The sequence below is a fragment of the Protopterus annectens genome, chromosome 9.part0, assembly GCF_019279795.1.
Source record: "Protopterus annectens isolate FY-2018-M chromosome 9.part0, PAN1.0, whole genome shotgun sequence".
NCBI lineage: Eukaryota > Metazoa > Chordata > Ceratodontiformes > Protopteridae > Protopterus > Protopterus annectens.
In genome coordinates, this window is record NC_056743.1 from 406993716 (window position 1) to 407012643 (window position 18928).

Consider the following 18928-nt stretch of genomic DNA (forward strand, 5'->3'; position numbering starts at 1 on the left):
AGTTTAATTTAGTGTCTAAAAGGTTACATAACAAGAAATGACCTCTGCACTGAATAACCTGCACAGATAACTGTTAGATAACAGTATCTGCCATTCCATTAGCAAAATAACACGTGTGTCATCAGCATGGTATACATTATAATATACATTGTACTTGAGTTATCTAAAATACAACTGACTGATGGAAAGATGAGAGCATTTGTCATAAAGGTAATTTTCAGTGGAAAGTGATGTTTCTGAAAGTCTATTCAAACTTGAGAAATTGCACTTTTCTCCAAGTCATGATTGGATGGTACTGGGAACACCATTCCCTACAGTGGAGTGTCTGGAGAGCTTTTTCCCACAGAAAGTGAGCATCTTTGGAGAATTTGGTCCAAGGCAAACGGGCTCAATATTTTAAGTAACCAATTCACTAAATTAATATAACAATGCAGTGGAGTGTCTGGAGACCTTTTTCCCACAGAAAGTGAGCATCTTTGGGGAATTTGGTCCAAGGTAAACAGGCTCAACATTTTAAGTAAACAATTCACTAAATTAATATAACAACAAATGTTTATCTGTTAAGATGATATGGATTCTGTTTTTGTTTAAATTATTATTTATATTTTTTCACATTATTTATTTTAATTGGTTTACATTATTAGCTATATTTTGGTGTGGTAATAATGTGATATGTACAAGAGAGTTAAAAAAGTATATTTAAACCACCAATCACTGTTACTCCAGACTTTGTATTATGGTTGACTCAGTCTAACATTACATCAGTAATGTGTAAGTACACTTTAAATGTAGTTTGCAGCTGTCTGGGTTTGTTTATTTGTTTGTTTGTTTGTTTTAACAAAGACAAATAAACTGATATATTATATTGCATCAATAATAATAAAAAATCTGGAGTAACAATGATTGGTGGTTTAAATATACATTTTAACTCTCTTGAATACATTACTTTATTACCACACCAAAGTATAGCTAATGAAAACAGGCACTACTAATACCGTCAAGTGAATTCTTATGAAAAATCCTGCATATTACGGCTGTTATGTATGTTGTATCTGATTCCTTAACTGATGCCTGTATCCGACAGAAGTATGCAAAACACTTCTGCTAACTAATTTTTATTTGTGGGAGCTTGACTGTTCAAGCCCCTTACATGTCTCACAGCTACCAGATGGTAGTATTGCTTCCTTTATAAAAACTTAGTTCATCATAATATACAAGATTAACATGCCCTAGTGTGACACTTATGCTACCGCCATTTCTAAAAGCAACTTTTAACTATACTCATAACCATTTTATGAATCATGTAAGTATGTGTAAAAATACATATAGGTGATGATTCACTGAAACCCTGCTCACAGTTATACCATAAGAAATATTTCGATCTCCTTACTCTAGGACTTATTTGCCCATTTTCCTCATTGCAGCATAACTGTTTAACTCCTGTAGGCAGCTATTAAACTGTACATCCCCTATGATATAACTTTTTTACAACATACTTCCTATCCTTCAAAATGTTCTAAATTACCAAACAGTCACTTTTTCTTTAACATGTGACTACACAGCAATGACTCAACTAAAGCCCTAGGATGATCACTGCTAGCATGTAAGAAGTTGGACTGGTAGGAAACATGTATACATTTTTTAGAAAAAAATCAAAAATATATCAAAAAGCATATTCAGTTTTCTTTTATCATATATGTAAATTAATTTTTTCTGTACTTGCCTATATAAGTCCTAAATAAATGTTAAATGTTACTTTAAAATTGACTGCACTGAAATTACATATAAATACTCTACTTCAAATCTTCCCATTACTTAATTAGCATAAGAAGGTGTACAACAAGTCCCAATCACAATTCCATTACTTTGCAAATAGAACTCATCCGTAAATCTAAAATAAATATTGGTTAATGCAAATTCCAACAATTCAGTAATAAAGGCATATTGTATAGAATCATTCATATATATGCGCACTATTTCCATTCCATGACATTGTTTTGCACTGCACCTCTATATAAATTTTTCATTGTACAGCTTACTCAAAAATGTTTTTTTTTTTCCCAAATCAAAGTTTGCAATTTTTATACCAAATCATAACTACGTAAAATAAACAAATCTAAGTGTTTAGGGTAAGGGTAAAAACATAATTTAGCACCTGCCACAACAATTCAGCTTTATTATAATAATATTGGAACCTCTGTCCATCAGCTTCACAACTATATTTTTATTCATCTGAAGGCTGATTTATTTATTAACTGTGGGTGGGACACTGTTCTCTATGGACCTTATTCTGACATCCTGGGAGTGCTGTCTGATTTAGAGGCTTGCACATGGTTATACATTTCAGCAATGGAGGCTGAGGGAGTCAAACACTGGACCTCTGGACCACAGAAAAAAAGCTAATCAGCTCCTAAATCCTCTGCCCAACTGCCTGACCATGGTTAATGACTGTTCAACATGAACCATTCCTCTTTATCAAAATGATAATTTATTTTCCAATTAATACATTTATAATATTCAGATGACATTTCTTTCAAAGTCAGTTTAGAAAGCCATTGTAGGGTTAGATTATTAAAAGATTGAAAAACTTATATTTACAATTGGGCCTTAAATTTTCAGTTTTGGGATAACTGCCAAATTAGTCAATTCAAATTCCTGTACATTGATATCAATATTATTGTCTCCTGGCTATCAACAAAATACGAATTGAAATAAAGTATGTAAAAGAAACCTAAAAATTATATTTTAAAATCTACCAATTTAGGAATTACGTTAAACCTTTAAGAAGAAACATCAGGAAATGAACATGTAAAATGTTGACTAACATCAAATCTGCCTATAGGAAAAGACCATTGTGTTTGAGAAATTACATATTTAAAAGCCTAAAACTGCCCACAAAAAAACTTTGCAGTGGCAAAGAAATTTTGGGAAAATGACCTGTAGCTGTATAAAACGTACTAGAAACCAATCCAACCATAAGGCTAATGACTACATTATAAGAAATAAGGTGTGTTTAAGGTCAAATGCTTTTAAGGATGTATCATTAAACAAAAAAATTGCTGTTTTTTTTTTAAGAACAGATAGAATTTTTGATAAAATCCTAGTACATTTGGTAACAAAATAAATCGGATCACTTAAGTACACCCTGTTCCAAAAAAAAAAAAAAAAAAAAAAAAAGGCTTCTCTATCTGTAACTTCAAGCAGAGTTAGAAATCAAATCGGTGTTATTACAGCCTCTTTCCAAAACTCTATTTAGACTATGAACTTCCAACCCAAAACATCAGATGGGCTTGACAAATTCTTTAGTGGAATACACTTCTTGATAAAGCCATAAGTATATGTCGATGTTGGTGACTGGCAGTCCAATGCAATGTAATAGTAGATGAAGGTTTTCTAAATAAAAAAGTAAAAATTCCAGCATAATTAGCATTTATAAAACATCCCACATAGACCGCTGTACAGGAAATACTTTGACAGCTTGAACCGAAATGAAACAAATATTAAGTAAAGAGTTTTGTACCTTTATAATTAAAAATAAGCCTCCCTGTAGCATGAAATGTGTTATTCAATTATGAAATGGTGAAAATAATTATAATATTAAAAAAGGTCATAATTTTCACATATGTGGGGTCAAAAGATGTCTCCACTAGTGTAACTGGAAGCTGAACAAATACTGAACATCAAAGTAAAAATAATTCTGTGCTAAATTATGAAAGTATAACTAATGCATTCTTCAAATGGCCGGCTGGTAAATAACAGGATATAGAGTTTAACCTACGATGATGTTTCATGTTGTTATGAAGAGTGTGTACATCAGAAGTTGCACAGAAATGGGGGGTGGAGCCTAGATGGCTAACAGATAGCAGCATCTTTTTGGAGCTCCACAAATCTATTCTAAAATACAAGAAAATAATCAGCTTCAACAAACTAAAATAACAGAACCTTTTTAAGGAATATACAATGTATCTCCACTTCAAATTTGAAGAAAATCTACTGAAATGTTCCTGTCAAAATTAACTGGAGATTACATCAATAGTGTGGAAATGAGAGACTCAAAGAATTCCCACTCTGAAACTACACTGAAAAAGGAAATACAACTGATGTCTACCACCCTGCATGAGCTTTCTCTGAAAATGGACAATTTCAAGGACAATCTAGAAAACCTTAAAGAAAATTGTCAGAAACAAACTGATGTACTCAAAGAAATACTACAACAACAATCTAAAATATGTGACATTGAGACTTCATTATGTGACATAGATGGAAGACTTAAACAGGAGGAAAACCACAATGAATTCCTTTTACAACAAAACAACTGGCAAATAAATAAAATAGATGACCTGGAGAATAGAGAAAGGAGAACAAATGTAAGGATCTTCAGACTACCAGAGAAATCTGAAGGTGAAGACATCATTTTGTTTTTAAAGTCTTGGCTACCTGAAATATTAGACTTAAAAGAAGGTCTATCTAGTGGCACAGAGCCATAGGTAAACCAATATCTTCCTTACCAACTGCTCCTCCAATATCTATAGTAGTAAAATTTCTATCTTTCCTTGATAAAGAACTTGTATTTAAATCAGCATGGAGAAAAAGTCCTTTAACCTACAAAGTCAAATACGTTTTGACAATGACTATTCCTCCAGGGTACTGGAACTAAGGAAAAAAAACCTGGCCACTTGTGAAGCTCCTTAAAAAAATAAAATAAAAGTGCAGCTTGTCTACCCAGCCAAAATTAGAATGCTTTATGCAAACGACATGAAAACTTGCAACAACTTTGAGGAAGCATCTACTTTTATCAAGAACAATAACATACTCACAATACCAGAAGAAATCGAATGGTCAGCATCTTCTTCTTCTTCTTTCGGCTTTTCCCAGTTAGGGATCGCCACAGAGAATCATCTGTCCGCTCATGATTGGCAGTGGAGTTTTACAGTGTTGAGTTGCTAGCCCGGCGCCCAACCTTCCACAGAAGGCCCACATATGCACACACTCACACCTACAGCCAATTTGGAGTGTCCAATCCACCTACTGCATGTCTTTGGGATGTGGGAGGAAACCGGAGCACTCAGAGGAAACCCACGCGACCACAGGGAGGACATGCAGACTCCGCACAGAAGGCACCCCAGCCGAGAATTGAACTGGAGAACATCTTGCTGTGAGGTGGCAACGCTAACCGCTGCACCACCGTGGCCAGCCATGGAATGGTCAGCATCCACATCCTTAAAAAGATCCTCTGGGAAAAATGCATGGACTGACGTGAAGAAAAAGAAACATAAAACTGATCTTAATAACACAGTTTCATCCAATTCTCTCAAAGAATCTACAAAAAAATAACTTTTTATATGTATGTATGTATATTTAACTAAAGTAAGGTATACAACTCAAATGGTATAAATGTATAAATTTGTTATATATAAGTGGATTTATATGGTTTATACATGTATGTATTTGATATTTATTTGTTATACATCAATTCATTTATAATTGTTATGCACATTGCACGTTATATCAGCATCAAGTGGGATTGTGACAGGGAAGTTTGAAGGTTGCAGTAACTTGTATTTAATTAATCAATTAGGAACTGTGAGTCATTGTAAGTTTTCATTGGGTGGGGTTAACTGTGAAATGACATTTAAATGAAGGTGGTAGTGTGTTTAGCTTATCTGAAGAAGTTGGTGATGAAAACGTACCTGTTTTTAACGTTTATGTATCTTTGTGTCTACACTATTAAATTTTACCAGCTGTGGATCCAGTGGAGTGTTTTTTGCTTCATACTACTTGGTTACTAGTTTTCCTAGTACTTCATTCCTGTTTTTTGGTTACAAAACTTAGAGTTTAAACCATGGCTAGATTCTGAATTGCAATTCTACCTAGATACTAACTATACTGAGGAAACTAATATTGTAATATTATGGGACACTATGAAAGCTTACATCTATGGCAAAATTCTGATTCAGTTTAAAAATAAATCAAAAGAATGGGAATCTGAATTACACAACATCCAGGAACAAATTACAAAAATTAAAAATAAGGATCCAACAAATATATCAAATAACAAAAAGGAAATAGAAGATTAAATAAAAAATGCAATGAAATTCCAACTCAAGACTAACCTAGCACTAGAAAAATGAAAACTAAACACATACGCTACCGCAGCTAAATACATGCACAACTTATCAATGAGAATTAAGACAAGCCAAGGAGAACAACATCATAAATACTGCGCATGAGGGAAGGAAGAATAAAAAAGTATCAGACATAAGTGATATTCTACATGCTTTCAAATTTTACTATACTGAGCAAAATATAACAGGCAAAACACATAATGTTTCCGATATAGAAGTAAATCTCCCTATAATCAACAAAATACCAGAAAAACTAAAACGTGATATTTTAAAACAAATATCTTATAGTAATTGAAAAAATGAAGGAAAGTAAATGCAACAAATCTTCAGGAATTGATGGAATAACTAACGAACTATATAAAATCTTTCCAAATTCAATTTTATCAATATTTCACAAAACTCTAATTGAAGTACAAATTCAAAATAAAATCCCTCCCTCATGGAGATATTCACTAATAAAGACCCTGAACTATATAATTCTTACAGGCCAACTTCTATATTCAGTAATGATTATAAAATGTTTATGTCCATACTAGTTAATAGAATTAAAAAATCCCTGATTCACATCATAAATGAAGACCAAACAGGTTTTATATATAAAAGATGCACCTATGAAAACATTCAGAGAATATTAACTCTTATAGACATTTTAAACAGAGGTAAACAAGAAGCTCTTTAGGCAAGGCTTGAAATTCTAACCCACCTCCGTAAACAGCACAAATAAAAAAATGAGGGTTATGCTACACAACGCCAGGAGTTTAAATCTCAAAATGCACGCGCTCGAAGCACTCCTCAGTATGGAGAACGTCGACATCTGTGCAGTAACTGAAACCTGGTTCAAGGCTCCACAGAGCACCCCATCACTACCGGGCTACAACTCATACCACACATTTCGGCCACAGAACATGGACTGAAACACAAAAGGAGGGGGTGTATCCATATTCATCAAGGATACCTACACCTCCAGGTTAGTGGCGCAGCATGATGCCTCCGAGATCATCCATGTGCAACTAACATCAGGCAAATCTGCAATGCAAATTGTGGCCTGCTACAGATTACCCTCCATGACCCAGGACCACCACTCTGCCTTTCTGGAGACACTGGAAAACATGAAGGCCCTACCGAACACCCTGATATTGGGTGATTTCAATTACCCTACCGTTAACTGGGAAAACTACTCAAGTACAAGCTCCCAGGTCCAGTGCTTCCTGGAATTTATCAACTCAAATGCCCTGGATCAGCTGGTAAACTCCCCTACCAGAGGTGAAAACATATTGGACCTGGTCATCACCAACATGAGCGACAGGTGTTCCACACCAAAGGTCAACCTGTCACTGGTTAGATCAGACCATAAACTAATCACTCTGGATGTCCACACCACACCACCACCTCCAACCAAGGAAACCACAGTGAAAAACTTTTCTATAGCAAACTTCACCTTACTTAAGACAGAGGTGGTAAGTTTCACAGCCCCCACGCTAAAGGATAACAGTGTCCAAGATGCAGGAACCTTTACAAATGCACTCTATGAGCACCTACAAGGATGCATGGATCGTGCCATCCCTAGCAAAACCAAGACTCACTCTCCTAAAAGAAGGAAACCAGTCTGGTGGACCCCTGGCATAAACAGGCTATACAATAGAAGGAGGAAACTAGTTCAGAAAAAAAGCAAATCCCAAGAAGGAAATACATCCCTGATCAGTATCAGTAAGAAACTAAGGTCCTTCATAAAATCCTCCAAGGCTAACTTCGAAAGAAAAATAGCCAAGGATTCGAAAGATAACCACAAAGCCTTCTTTAGCTATGTCAAGAATCTAAGTGGCAACTCGCAGATATGCTCTGAGCTAGTGTAAAATAGCACAAAATATACTGAACCCACTGATATTGCCAACATCCTGTCAGACAGATTCAGTGCAAACTTCACCCCCCCCCCCCCACCCCCAAAAGGGCCCACAGCAATACCGGAAAAGTGTAGTGTCCTGGAAATCACAAACGCACAGGTGAAAACAGCCCTTTCAAAAGCCAAAAGCACAGCGTCAATGGGGCCAGATGGTGTCCCAGGCTGCGTCTTGTATGAACTACAGAATGAACTAACCCCCCACCTAAACACACTGTTCAACTTCAGCCCTTGCCATGTACAGTCATAACATTTGTTGAAATGTTTATGATTTAGTCCTTGCTATGTGCAGTCACGATAACATTAGCTGAAACATTTATGAATTACTTCTTGCCATGTGCAGTTATGGTAACATTAGCTGAAACGTTTATGAATCAGTTCTTGCCATGTGCAGTCATGGTAACATTAGCTGAAACATATACGAATTAGTCCTTGCCACGTGCAGTCATCGTAACATTTGCTGAAATGTTTACAAACTAGTCCTTGCCGTGTGCAATCTTGGTAAAATTTTCTAAATTGTTTATGAATTAGTCCTTGCCATGTGTCTTCATGGTAACATTAGCTGAAACATTTACTAATTAGTCCTTGCCATGTGCAGTCATGTAACATTAGCTGAAATGTTTGCGAATTAAATCCTTGCCATGACTGCACAGCAAATGGACAATGCGTGTTGCCATCCCTCCCACCACCAGGGTAAAGCAGGCAAATAATGCCACCCTACATGGTTAGTGATAATGAGAGACTATCCAATGCTAGTGTAACTGATGGCCATATCCAGCTCTCCACATCATGTATATGTCAGACAGACATTGTTTTCCTTACCTGACAATGTAGATGTCACAACAGCATAGTGACACTGCTGCTGAGATTGCTGTAGAGCAGGTAACACCTACTGGACATGTCCCTTGTGAATCTGCCATGAGAAGTGCTTTGTGATAACATATGTTCTACACAGTGGTGAGTCCTTCAGTACTACTTGTGATAACACTCATTCTACACAATGGTGAATACTTCGGTACTGCCTGTGATAACACATGTTCTACACAAAGGTGAGTCCTTTGATACCACTTGTGATAATATGTTCTACAAAATGGAGAGTCCTTCGGTACTACTCCATATTACTTCTGGTAATGATTTCTGCTCTGTTTGCCCCCCATCCCTTTGGCTGCTCTGATGCCTGCAGTATTTTATGGCAGAGTCTGTATTTGGATCTTTTACTTATGCAGAGGCCCAGTGGGCACTTTGCCCCTCATGCACCACAGACAGTGTTGCTAAAATTACAGTCTTTTAGTGGTCCTTCTCATTTGATCTTATCTCCTGCATGATGACATCTGGATGTGTTGGATTAATTGGCAGAATCTAACCAGTAATAGAAGAGGAGTTGACAGATCCATGTTGCACGGGGTTGGGGTACAGACATTTTCAGTGCATGGACCACGTCTACTGTATGCTACTGCAGTGCCATTGTATATACAGTCTAGCTGTTGCTCTAATTAGGCTTATGAATCATGCTACTGTCATAATCGCAGACAAGCTGCAGAGCACATAGCCCCTTTAAAGGGCTGCACGCTATGTCTCTGAATATGCTGGAAAGTTAATACAGTCTTTTCTTGTGACAAAATAACAAAATGACTACGTTAATTGGAGTTGACTAACATAACCCATTAAGCTATATTCAGGAAAAAGTATATGAACAGCAGTAAGGCATAGCTTTTTATCCTTCAGTGTACTAACAGACATTTCAAACGCCTACATTTAAGTTCACATAGATACATTATAAAACATCAAAGTGTATCTCCTGAAAACTGACACGGAGTGCAGTGTATGTTTTGTATTCTGGCGTAAAAACAGCATGGCTTTGTACTGCAAAGAAATTAATCTAAATACTTTTTCCTTCATATGCAATAGCTATTTTAATAATCAGTAAATGCATTGTAGTAAATACTTAAGACTGCACTTTTTTATTAATAATTAGATGCCATGTTCTCATGTTCAAAGTACCTTATGGTTTGGAGGGGGAGGAATATCATACAGAGGATACCGCTGCTCTGGAACAGACTCCCCATCCACATAAAACAAGTTCATCAGTGTCCATATTCAAATGCAACTTGGATCTGTGGATGGGATACAGAAAATATATCCTAGTATTGCCAATTGTATTACTAAAAGACAGAAGCAGCTTCTAAATTCTTTATCCCATGCATGGATCCCTTCAGATTATCTATGGTATGATCCCAGTTATTCTGATTAGGCGTAATGTATAATTATCAGCTATGCGATGGATAAGACCACTCTCTAGCCAAATGGGACAGGTTAATTCGAGCACAAAAGGGAAATTGGCTAGGCTAGGTTTAAAATGGCCAAAAGGGCAGTTAGCCTAGTACTTACCTATGAGCCAATGAAACACTTGAAGTTTTTTTTTAAGATGTAGGTAAGGCTGCTTAGAAAATATTATAAATATACTAAAGCCAGTTTATTTCATGCTTTTTTTCTGAAAAATTAGCCATCTATGATTATAAACCTAAATGGACCTATAAAAGCATACAAAAATGTTTAACAAAATGACTGATCTTTAACTGTACAACTTACTTCCCTCAATCAAGTATGTAGCTTGTTTCCAGAAAAAGCTTATTGCAGAAACCATGCTGAACATGTATCGTTACTTGTTTAACACTGAAAACATAAGAATTTGACACTGTTCTGTAGTCATGATCTTTGACCTCTGATCCTAACCTATGAAGAGACAAGTGCATGGCTTGTTTATCATCTCTATCCTTCCATGGATGGAAAAACCTGAGGGTTTTGAAAACATCATCTAAAGAGCCTAGGACAGCCTAGAAAATCATATAAGTTAGGTGAGTGGAATGTTGCAGTGACATCAATGTTACTATTAAGATTAATTTGAAACACAGCAAAGTTCAGCACTGATTCGACTTCTCCTGAGCCTACATTGTTCATAGGGAGCTGTCAGCTGACAACCAGTCATTCCATAGCAATCAAAGGAACATCTGGAAAGGCAGACTGAAGGTGTACCTTGTGGAAACAGATATGGACATAATGAAGTTAGGAGCAGACTGGACAGCTGTTGTCAGTATGTACAGTTTACATTAAGTACCTGCCTTGAGTTAGGAATTAAAGAATGAGCATAAGAATGAAAGGAGAATAAACCTTAACAGATGGGCATCTGCCACATGTCAGCTGCAAACATCTGCAGTATTTTATGGACAGGTTTGTGTTACTCAGTCACCTCATTCACATCTGTGCACCTTGGTAGCCATTGCTCTCTTAATTGCCATGGTCCACTTGATATATAGAAGGAGACATACTGTTAGTGTGGTACACAAAGGACCTCTGCTGATCCAAAGGAATGGGTGCTTGGAATAGACAACAGTGGGAAGCAAAAATGGGGGGAAAATCAGCTGATAGTAGCCTAGACTACAAACTAAATGAGTCAGCTACATTCAACTAGGTCTGTGGTATCAGCTTCCATGAGATGAGAAGGGTACCTCCCCAAAAGTCAAGAGCAATAGTCTCCTGAATGTTTCGCTTATACAGACACAACAGCTTTATACTCACTGAGCTGTCATTCACATAATGTCTCAGTAGTGTACAGTCTGTCTGCAAAGAAAGCTTTAACCTTTGATCTCACATGCATCCTCAGACAGGTCTGATTACATTTTAGATTCAGACTTCAGCAGAGTTTCAGAATATAGTACGGACCTCATCTGGGTCAGGTTACTCAGTTACAAGGAGCAGAAGGAAATGCTGTATTATCAGTTTAAACTTAAGCACTGTTCATTGACTTGCTGAAATTTAGACGGAATCACTTCTAAAAATTGTTGTACCACTTTTGAATGAAATTTAGCACTACTAATGATGACTGAAGATATGACCCTTGATTTTACATATATATCGTGTCCAGATATAAACAGATCTTTCATGCATTTGTCCACAGAAGGAGGTACAAATCTACAAGCTTTCAGGTTATAACTCATGTCACCTCCAATTCTTTGCACAGCATCAGATATGCCTAAAATGTAAATAAGGATGCCTGTCAATTACCGTGCATACTGCACAGTGATATAGTTATTATATAGAATACATTACCATGCATATTGCACAGAGATTTAATTGTATAGAATATATTAACTTGGATACTCTACAGAGATGTAGTTATTATATAGAATATATTACAATGAATACTGCACAGAGATGTAATTGTATAGAATATATTACCATGCATACCACACAGACATGTAATTGTATAGAATATATTACAGTGCATACCGCGCAGAGGTGTAATTGTATAGAATGGATACTCTACAGAGATGTAGCCATTATGTAGAATATATTACTGTGAATACTGCACAGTGATGTAGTTATTATATAGAATATATTACCATGCATACTACACAGAGATGCAATTGTATAGAATATATTACCATGGATACGCTACAGAGATGTAATTATATAGAATATATTACTATGAATACTGCACAGTGATGTAGTTATTATATAGAATATATTATCATGCATGCCACACAGAGATTTAATTGTATAGAATATATTACCATGGATACTCTACAGAGATGTAGTTATTATATAGAATATATTATTATGAATACTGCACAGTGATGTAGTTATTGGATAGAATATATTACCATGCATACTGCACAGAAATGTAATTGTTTAGAATATATTACCATGGATACTGTACAGAGATGTTATTATATAGAATATATTACTATGAATACTGCACATAGATGTAGTTATTATATAGAATATATTACCATGCATACTGCACAGAGATGTAATTGTGTAGAATATATTACCATGGATACTGTACAGAGATGTTATTATATAGAATATATTACTATGAATACTGCACATAGATGTAGTTATTATATAGAATATATTACCATGCATACTGCACAGAGATGTAATTGTGTAGAATATATTACCATGGATACTGTACAGAGATGTTATTATATAGAACATATTACTATGAATACTGCACAGTGATGTAGTTATATAGAATACATTACCATGTATACCACACAGATATGTAATTGTATAGAATATATTACCATGGATACTCTACAGAGATGTAGTTATTATATAGAAAATATTACTATGAGTACTGCACAGTGATGTAGTTATTATATAGAATATATTACCATGCATACTGCACAGAGATGTAATTGTATAGAATATATTGCCATGGATACTCTATAGAGATGTAGTTATTATATAGAATATATTACTATGAATACTGCACAGAGATGTAATTGTATAGAATATATTACCATGGATACTCTACAGAGATGTAGTTATTATACAGAATATATCACTATGAATACTGCACAGTGATGTAGTCATTATATAGAATATATTACCATGTATACCACACAGAGATGTAATAGTATAAAATATATTACCATGGATCCTCTACAGAGATATAGTTATTATATAGAATATATATGTATTTTTTATTTATTCTCATCCTCCCATGCTGTCAGTGCAGTCACACCCTTGGAATGATGCTACATTGTGTATGAAGCAACTTAAGTATGTAGCAGGAAAGCATTCTGGATAAACAAAATCAAGTTAATTGTTATTACATTTATTCATACTGTGGTTCCAGTAGCGCAGCATCCTGTACAAAGTGTTTAACAAATTAAGCAGTTTTCTTGCAGTATCTGGTTGACAGTATTTCAGGGAGCAGCAGTCTCTGGTGGTTGCAGAAAAATCGAATACTTGAGTTTTACAGATGTTGAGATGCTTGTAGAGCAGACACACACATGTTGCTTCTGTTTCTGTTCCCTTCCGGTCATGGCAAATGGGAAGCATTGCAGCTGTTTGATTACTGGAGCGGCCAGCTTTAAAACGCATACAGACACACATACAAAACACTTTCTGCAGCAGAAACAGTACAGTATGGTAGTGTAAAAGTTAAAATGGCAATTCCCTTCTCCATGTGGTTCCCCCTTTATTCTGCTTCAAAAGGTATGGTATATCTTCTTTAAAGAACAGCACATGAGACAGTGGAATTAGTTGTAGGATATTACAATATAAGGCACAGTTTGAAACACTGCCTTAAAACATCAAGCTTGATGTTCTACAACACATTTGTGGCAGAAGTAATATTCTGATAACAAATGGTCAGTTGTTTAAGAATTAAAAAAGGCAACCTTTTGATCTCAGATTTTCAGACTTGTATTGTTATGTTATATTATCCCTTGTATTGTTATTTTATATTATCATTAAAGGGCTAAAGATATACAGCAAAGATGTAGTCCTATAAATAAAAACAGTGTCTAAAAGCTGATAAGTGCCTTGTAACAGAAGGATTTTTGTGTTCTTTCTAGCTACAGTCAGATGATTTCACCCCTCCAGGGAGTGGCAGAGGCAGTCCAGGTAAGAACACTTTCTGTTGTGATGTCATTCCAGTTTCTGGGATTTCTGTTTGACAGCAGATCAAATTTTAAATCACCTCTTCAAGAAAATCAGTTTGCTGGTGTAGTCTAGGATAAGGAGGTATATACCACTTGTGACCCATTACATTGTATATATCAGGGCAGGTAGAGTTAGTAAGAAACAGATTTTGTTTTTCAAGTAAGCTCAGCAAACCAGTTAACTCCTACCCTAAGCTCATCACCTTCTATCAATATCTTCATACCATATGCCATGTAAACACACACACACACACACATATATATATATATGTGTGTGTGTGTGTGTGTGTGTGTGGGTCTACTTCAAATGATCGAAGTTTCAGAACATTGATTATTGAAGACCAGTTGTTCGAAGTTCTGAAACACTGAACTTCCTGGATGGAGATCGATGTACAGCATGGAACAGGACATTTACCATTCTCCTCATTGTAGTGCAATCTCAGAGCTGGTATATTTAAGAAGCAGGGGGTGTGGAGGGTGCAGGGTGCCTTGCCCCCCCCCCCCTGCAAAAACATAAAAGTAGACTTTTTTCTTTTTAGATATTTTTTTTATGTGTAATGGTCTGATGATCGATGTTATGAAAGTTCGATCATTTGAAGTAGGCCTATATATATATATATATATATATATATATATATATATATATATATATATACAAACACACACATATATATGTATGGGTCTTCTTTTAAATTACAAAGTTTCAAAACTCTGAATTCCTTATGGTCATACCATATGCCATGTAAACACACACACACACACACACATACACACACACATATATATATATATATAAAACTTCTTCTATTTAAAACAATAAAATAATAAATAAAGTAAATAAAACTCGCAGGCACCAAACAGTTCAATTAAGCTTTCGCTCTTATTAGATGAAAGAGCTTCTTCAGAATAACCAAATTTTCAAACACATACAGTATAATTCAGAGTAAATCATATGTAAGTACAGTAACCAATGAATTAAATCAAAACATTAGTACAGAGACCAATGAAATATCAATATATATGTTTTGGTCTTTCTATTTGTAGAAAGACCAAAACAGAGAAAATTGCTGATTATTTAGACAGCATTCTTAATCCATTAGTACAAAAAACAAATTTTCACCTAAGAGATTCTTGGGCTTTTTTGGATGTATTGTTTCAGAACAAAAATGGTTTATCTGATTGCATTTTAGTTACCCTTGACATTGAGGGGCTTTACACTAATATTCCCCATAAGGAAGGTTTACATTTATTCAGATTGTTTCTTACCAAGTATACTTCTTTTTCTTCCACTGAAATCAACACTTTATACACACTAGTTGAAATTGTTTTAGATAACAATTTCTTTTTTTTCAATGGGCAGATTTATAAACAAATTAAGGGCATAGCCATGGGTTCGAAACTAGCACCTGCATTTGCTAACATTGTATTAAGTGCTTGGGAAATGGAAAACTTACACACTTTAAACAATTGTCATATGATTCATGTTTATAAAAGATTTATTGATGATATTTTTTTTGCATGGAGGGGCAACCAAACTACTTTAGACACGTTTATATCAGATATGAAAGAAAACATTGGTTTTTTGAATCTTATTATATCAGACTGTGGTTTTTGTTTCATTTCTTGATACCAAAATCAGCATTCTATCATCTAAAATAGTATGTTCTACCATTTATAGAAAGGATACTTATAAGAACAATCTGCTTGATTTTTCCAGCCCCCATCCGTTTTTCATGAAGAAAAACCTTGTCAGAAGTCAGTTTATACGTATTTCTAGAATCATTAGTCATGACCAAGATTTTCATACTAATGCTATGCTGTTAAAAAAGATGTTTCTAAGAAGAAATTACCCTGAGTGGTTAATTGCTTCTATTTACACTGAAGTAGCATCTGAGAGATATACAAAACATTTTCCTATTCTACTATATGGATTCAAACCTATGTCTGCTAAACCTGATACTTAAAACAGATCTCTTAGTTTCCCGCTACCCATCTGTAGGGACATGCTTCATATCAGAAACATGATTTCTAATAACTGGGACCTGTTAACTGAATCTCAGCACATGACCACAGCTATTGGCACTTCACCTTCTTTTTCTTTTAAAAGAACTAGAACCATCAGAATGAATCTGGAAAATAGAGATTATCCTTTTTTGATCAATAGCACAACTACATCTAATGTACTAGTAGGTATGCATTCTTGCATGAAATGTGTAGTTTGCCCTTATAGTTTATCAGGAACCCAATACACTTTTCCCCACTGTAACTATACTATTAGATATTCCAAACATTTTTTCTATCACTCAACCAAAGTAGTTTATGTTGGTATATGTGAAACTTGTTCAGCTTTTTATATTGTTAAAACTGCTAGGAAGCTCTCAGACAGGATTAAGGAACACTTAGGAGCAATTAGATCTAATAATATGAACAACGCCCTAGCTAAACATAGCATTGCCTGCACTTGTTTTAAGAAATTTTATTTTATTATTCTTGAACAAATAGAATGTTTTTTTGGTGATTGGAATGTTACCTAGAACTAAGGGAACTTAAGTGGCAGTTGCTTTTGAATTCAGAAGCATTCCCTGGGTTGAATGAAAGTGTCAACATCAAATGTGCTTTAAGATGGAACTCGTAGGAGTGGTGTACTTTACCCTTATGAATATGATTTCCATGTACATATATACATATTCATATTAGTTTCACACTTTATACTATTTCATTGGTACTGTTTGAATGTTATATTGATATTTCATTGGTCTCTGTACTAATGTTTTTATTTAATTCATTGGTTACTGTCCTTACATGTGATTTTCTCTGAATTATACTGTATGTGTTTGAAAATTTGGTTATTCTGAAGAAGCTCTTTCATCTAATAAGAGCGAAAGCTTAATTGAACTGTTTAGTGCCTGCGAGTTTTATTTACTTTATTTATTATTTTATTGTTTTAAATAGAAGAAGTTTTATTTTTATATTATTTTCTCTTCTGGTGTACGGTTTTTGTTGTATATATATATATATATATATAGTGCATCTGTGGGAATTTTAAAGAGGAGGTTGGATAGAATTGCCATAATTCTTCTGCATTCAGGAATGCGATTCCATTTTATTAGTAGTATTTTCAGTTGTTGACCACATTAAGCCAATGAACACAGGTATTCTTTTTCGGGGGTAACACAGAAGCACTCATTGGTTATGTGACTTGCTGAGAACCACACACTGGGCAAATGAATGTGGAAAGAATCAAACCCTGGATTACAAGACAAAGTTCATTCCTAGGTTCATAGGTGTATGGTAGACTAATTACTTACTAGAGCCTTTATAAGCCTAGCAATGTAACCCAAATGTGTCCAAGTTATATGTTTTAGACGTTTATATAGGTGGTGATTGTTGGTTATGACAGCCTCTTTCCATCAGTGAAGTAGTCACCAGACCGGGGTGAAGTGTTGATTTGCCATCCAATGGTCCAAGTTACACTTAAATATGGTTAGGGAGGAAATTTGTTTCACATGGATGGGGAACCTATTCCAGAAAATAGGAATTTTCAGGAGTACATGTCTGTCTCTCCAACATGTCCTATTTATGTTGCAAACAATATTTAGGTCTTTATAGCTGTAGTAGATCTGATGCTTTGTTTTGCAGATATGGAAAAAGTTCATCTGAGCAGGTTCCAGGGATGTCTTGTGTGCCAGGCAAAGATACAAAAATGCTAAATTTGCAGAGACTCAACTGGTAAAACAATAACGTAACCACTCCAAATACTAGAGTTCAAACAGATAAGTGATGTCATTTTAATAATAAAAACTTCATCAGATAAAAAAAAAACAACATAATAAAGAGATTTAAATAGTATTTTACAATTATTTAAAATATCATGGAATGCCTACCCCCCCAAAGAAAGAAACAACCAATTAAACAACTCAAATAACACCTATCACCAGTCAGAGAGCCCTTATTTAAACAAAACAATACTCATAAAATACATGAAAAACATTTTTCTTATAGAAAACCTAAATAGCAAACACATTATCTAGAGTGTTTAACTTCAAGAGACAGGCCATTAAAGTTTGTTCATTTAAGCCCAGCAAGCTTGTGGCATTGCAATAAAGCTGCCAAAACCACTCCTTCTCTAACATCAAGTGCCACAGTCCCCCTCCAATATTTTGTGTGTGTTTTTCAATAATAGTGAACTTAAATGCATATCCAGGGTATTCAATAACATGTTTTTCCAGAGCATTCATTTCTTTCCCCTTTTTAATGTCATAAAGGTGTTCATACATTAAATATATGCTCTGTTTTGCATATATAATACCTGGGCATGATTGATAAAGAGCTAAATAAACCACACCAAGAGCTTCACAGTTAAAGTGACCAGGCACTTTCAGTTTATGGGAATTAATAATAAATTTTTCACCCACAAGAATAAATTTACAAACAGAACAGTGTCCGCATTT

The 18928-nt window shown here is 35.0% G+C and overlaps 1 protein-coding gene across 7 annotated transcripts in view; it reads left to right on the forward strand.

The window, feature by feature from the left end:
- The window catches only part of DMTN (dematin actin binding protein), a 1900252-nt gene that overhangs the window by 1336374 nt on the left and 544950 nt on the right, over window positions 1–18928 (forward strand). For all 7 annotated transcript variants that reach the window (XM_044082941.1, XM_044082937.1, XM_044082938.1 and 4 more), the window contains one exon: window positions 14391–14439. In XM_044082941.1, the coding sequence (XP_043938876.1) occupies window positions 14391–14439 (49 nt within the window). The remainder of the gene's footprint in view (window positions 1–14390; window positions 14440–18928) is intronic.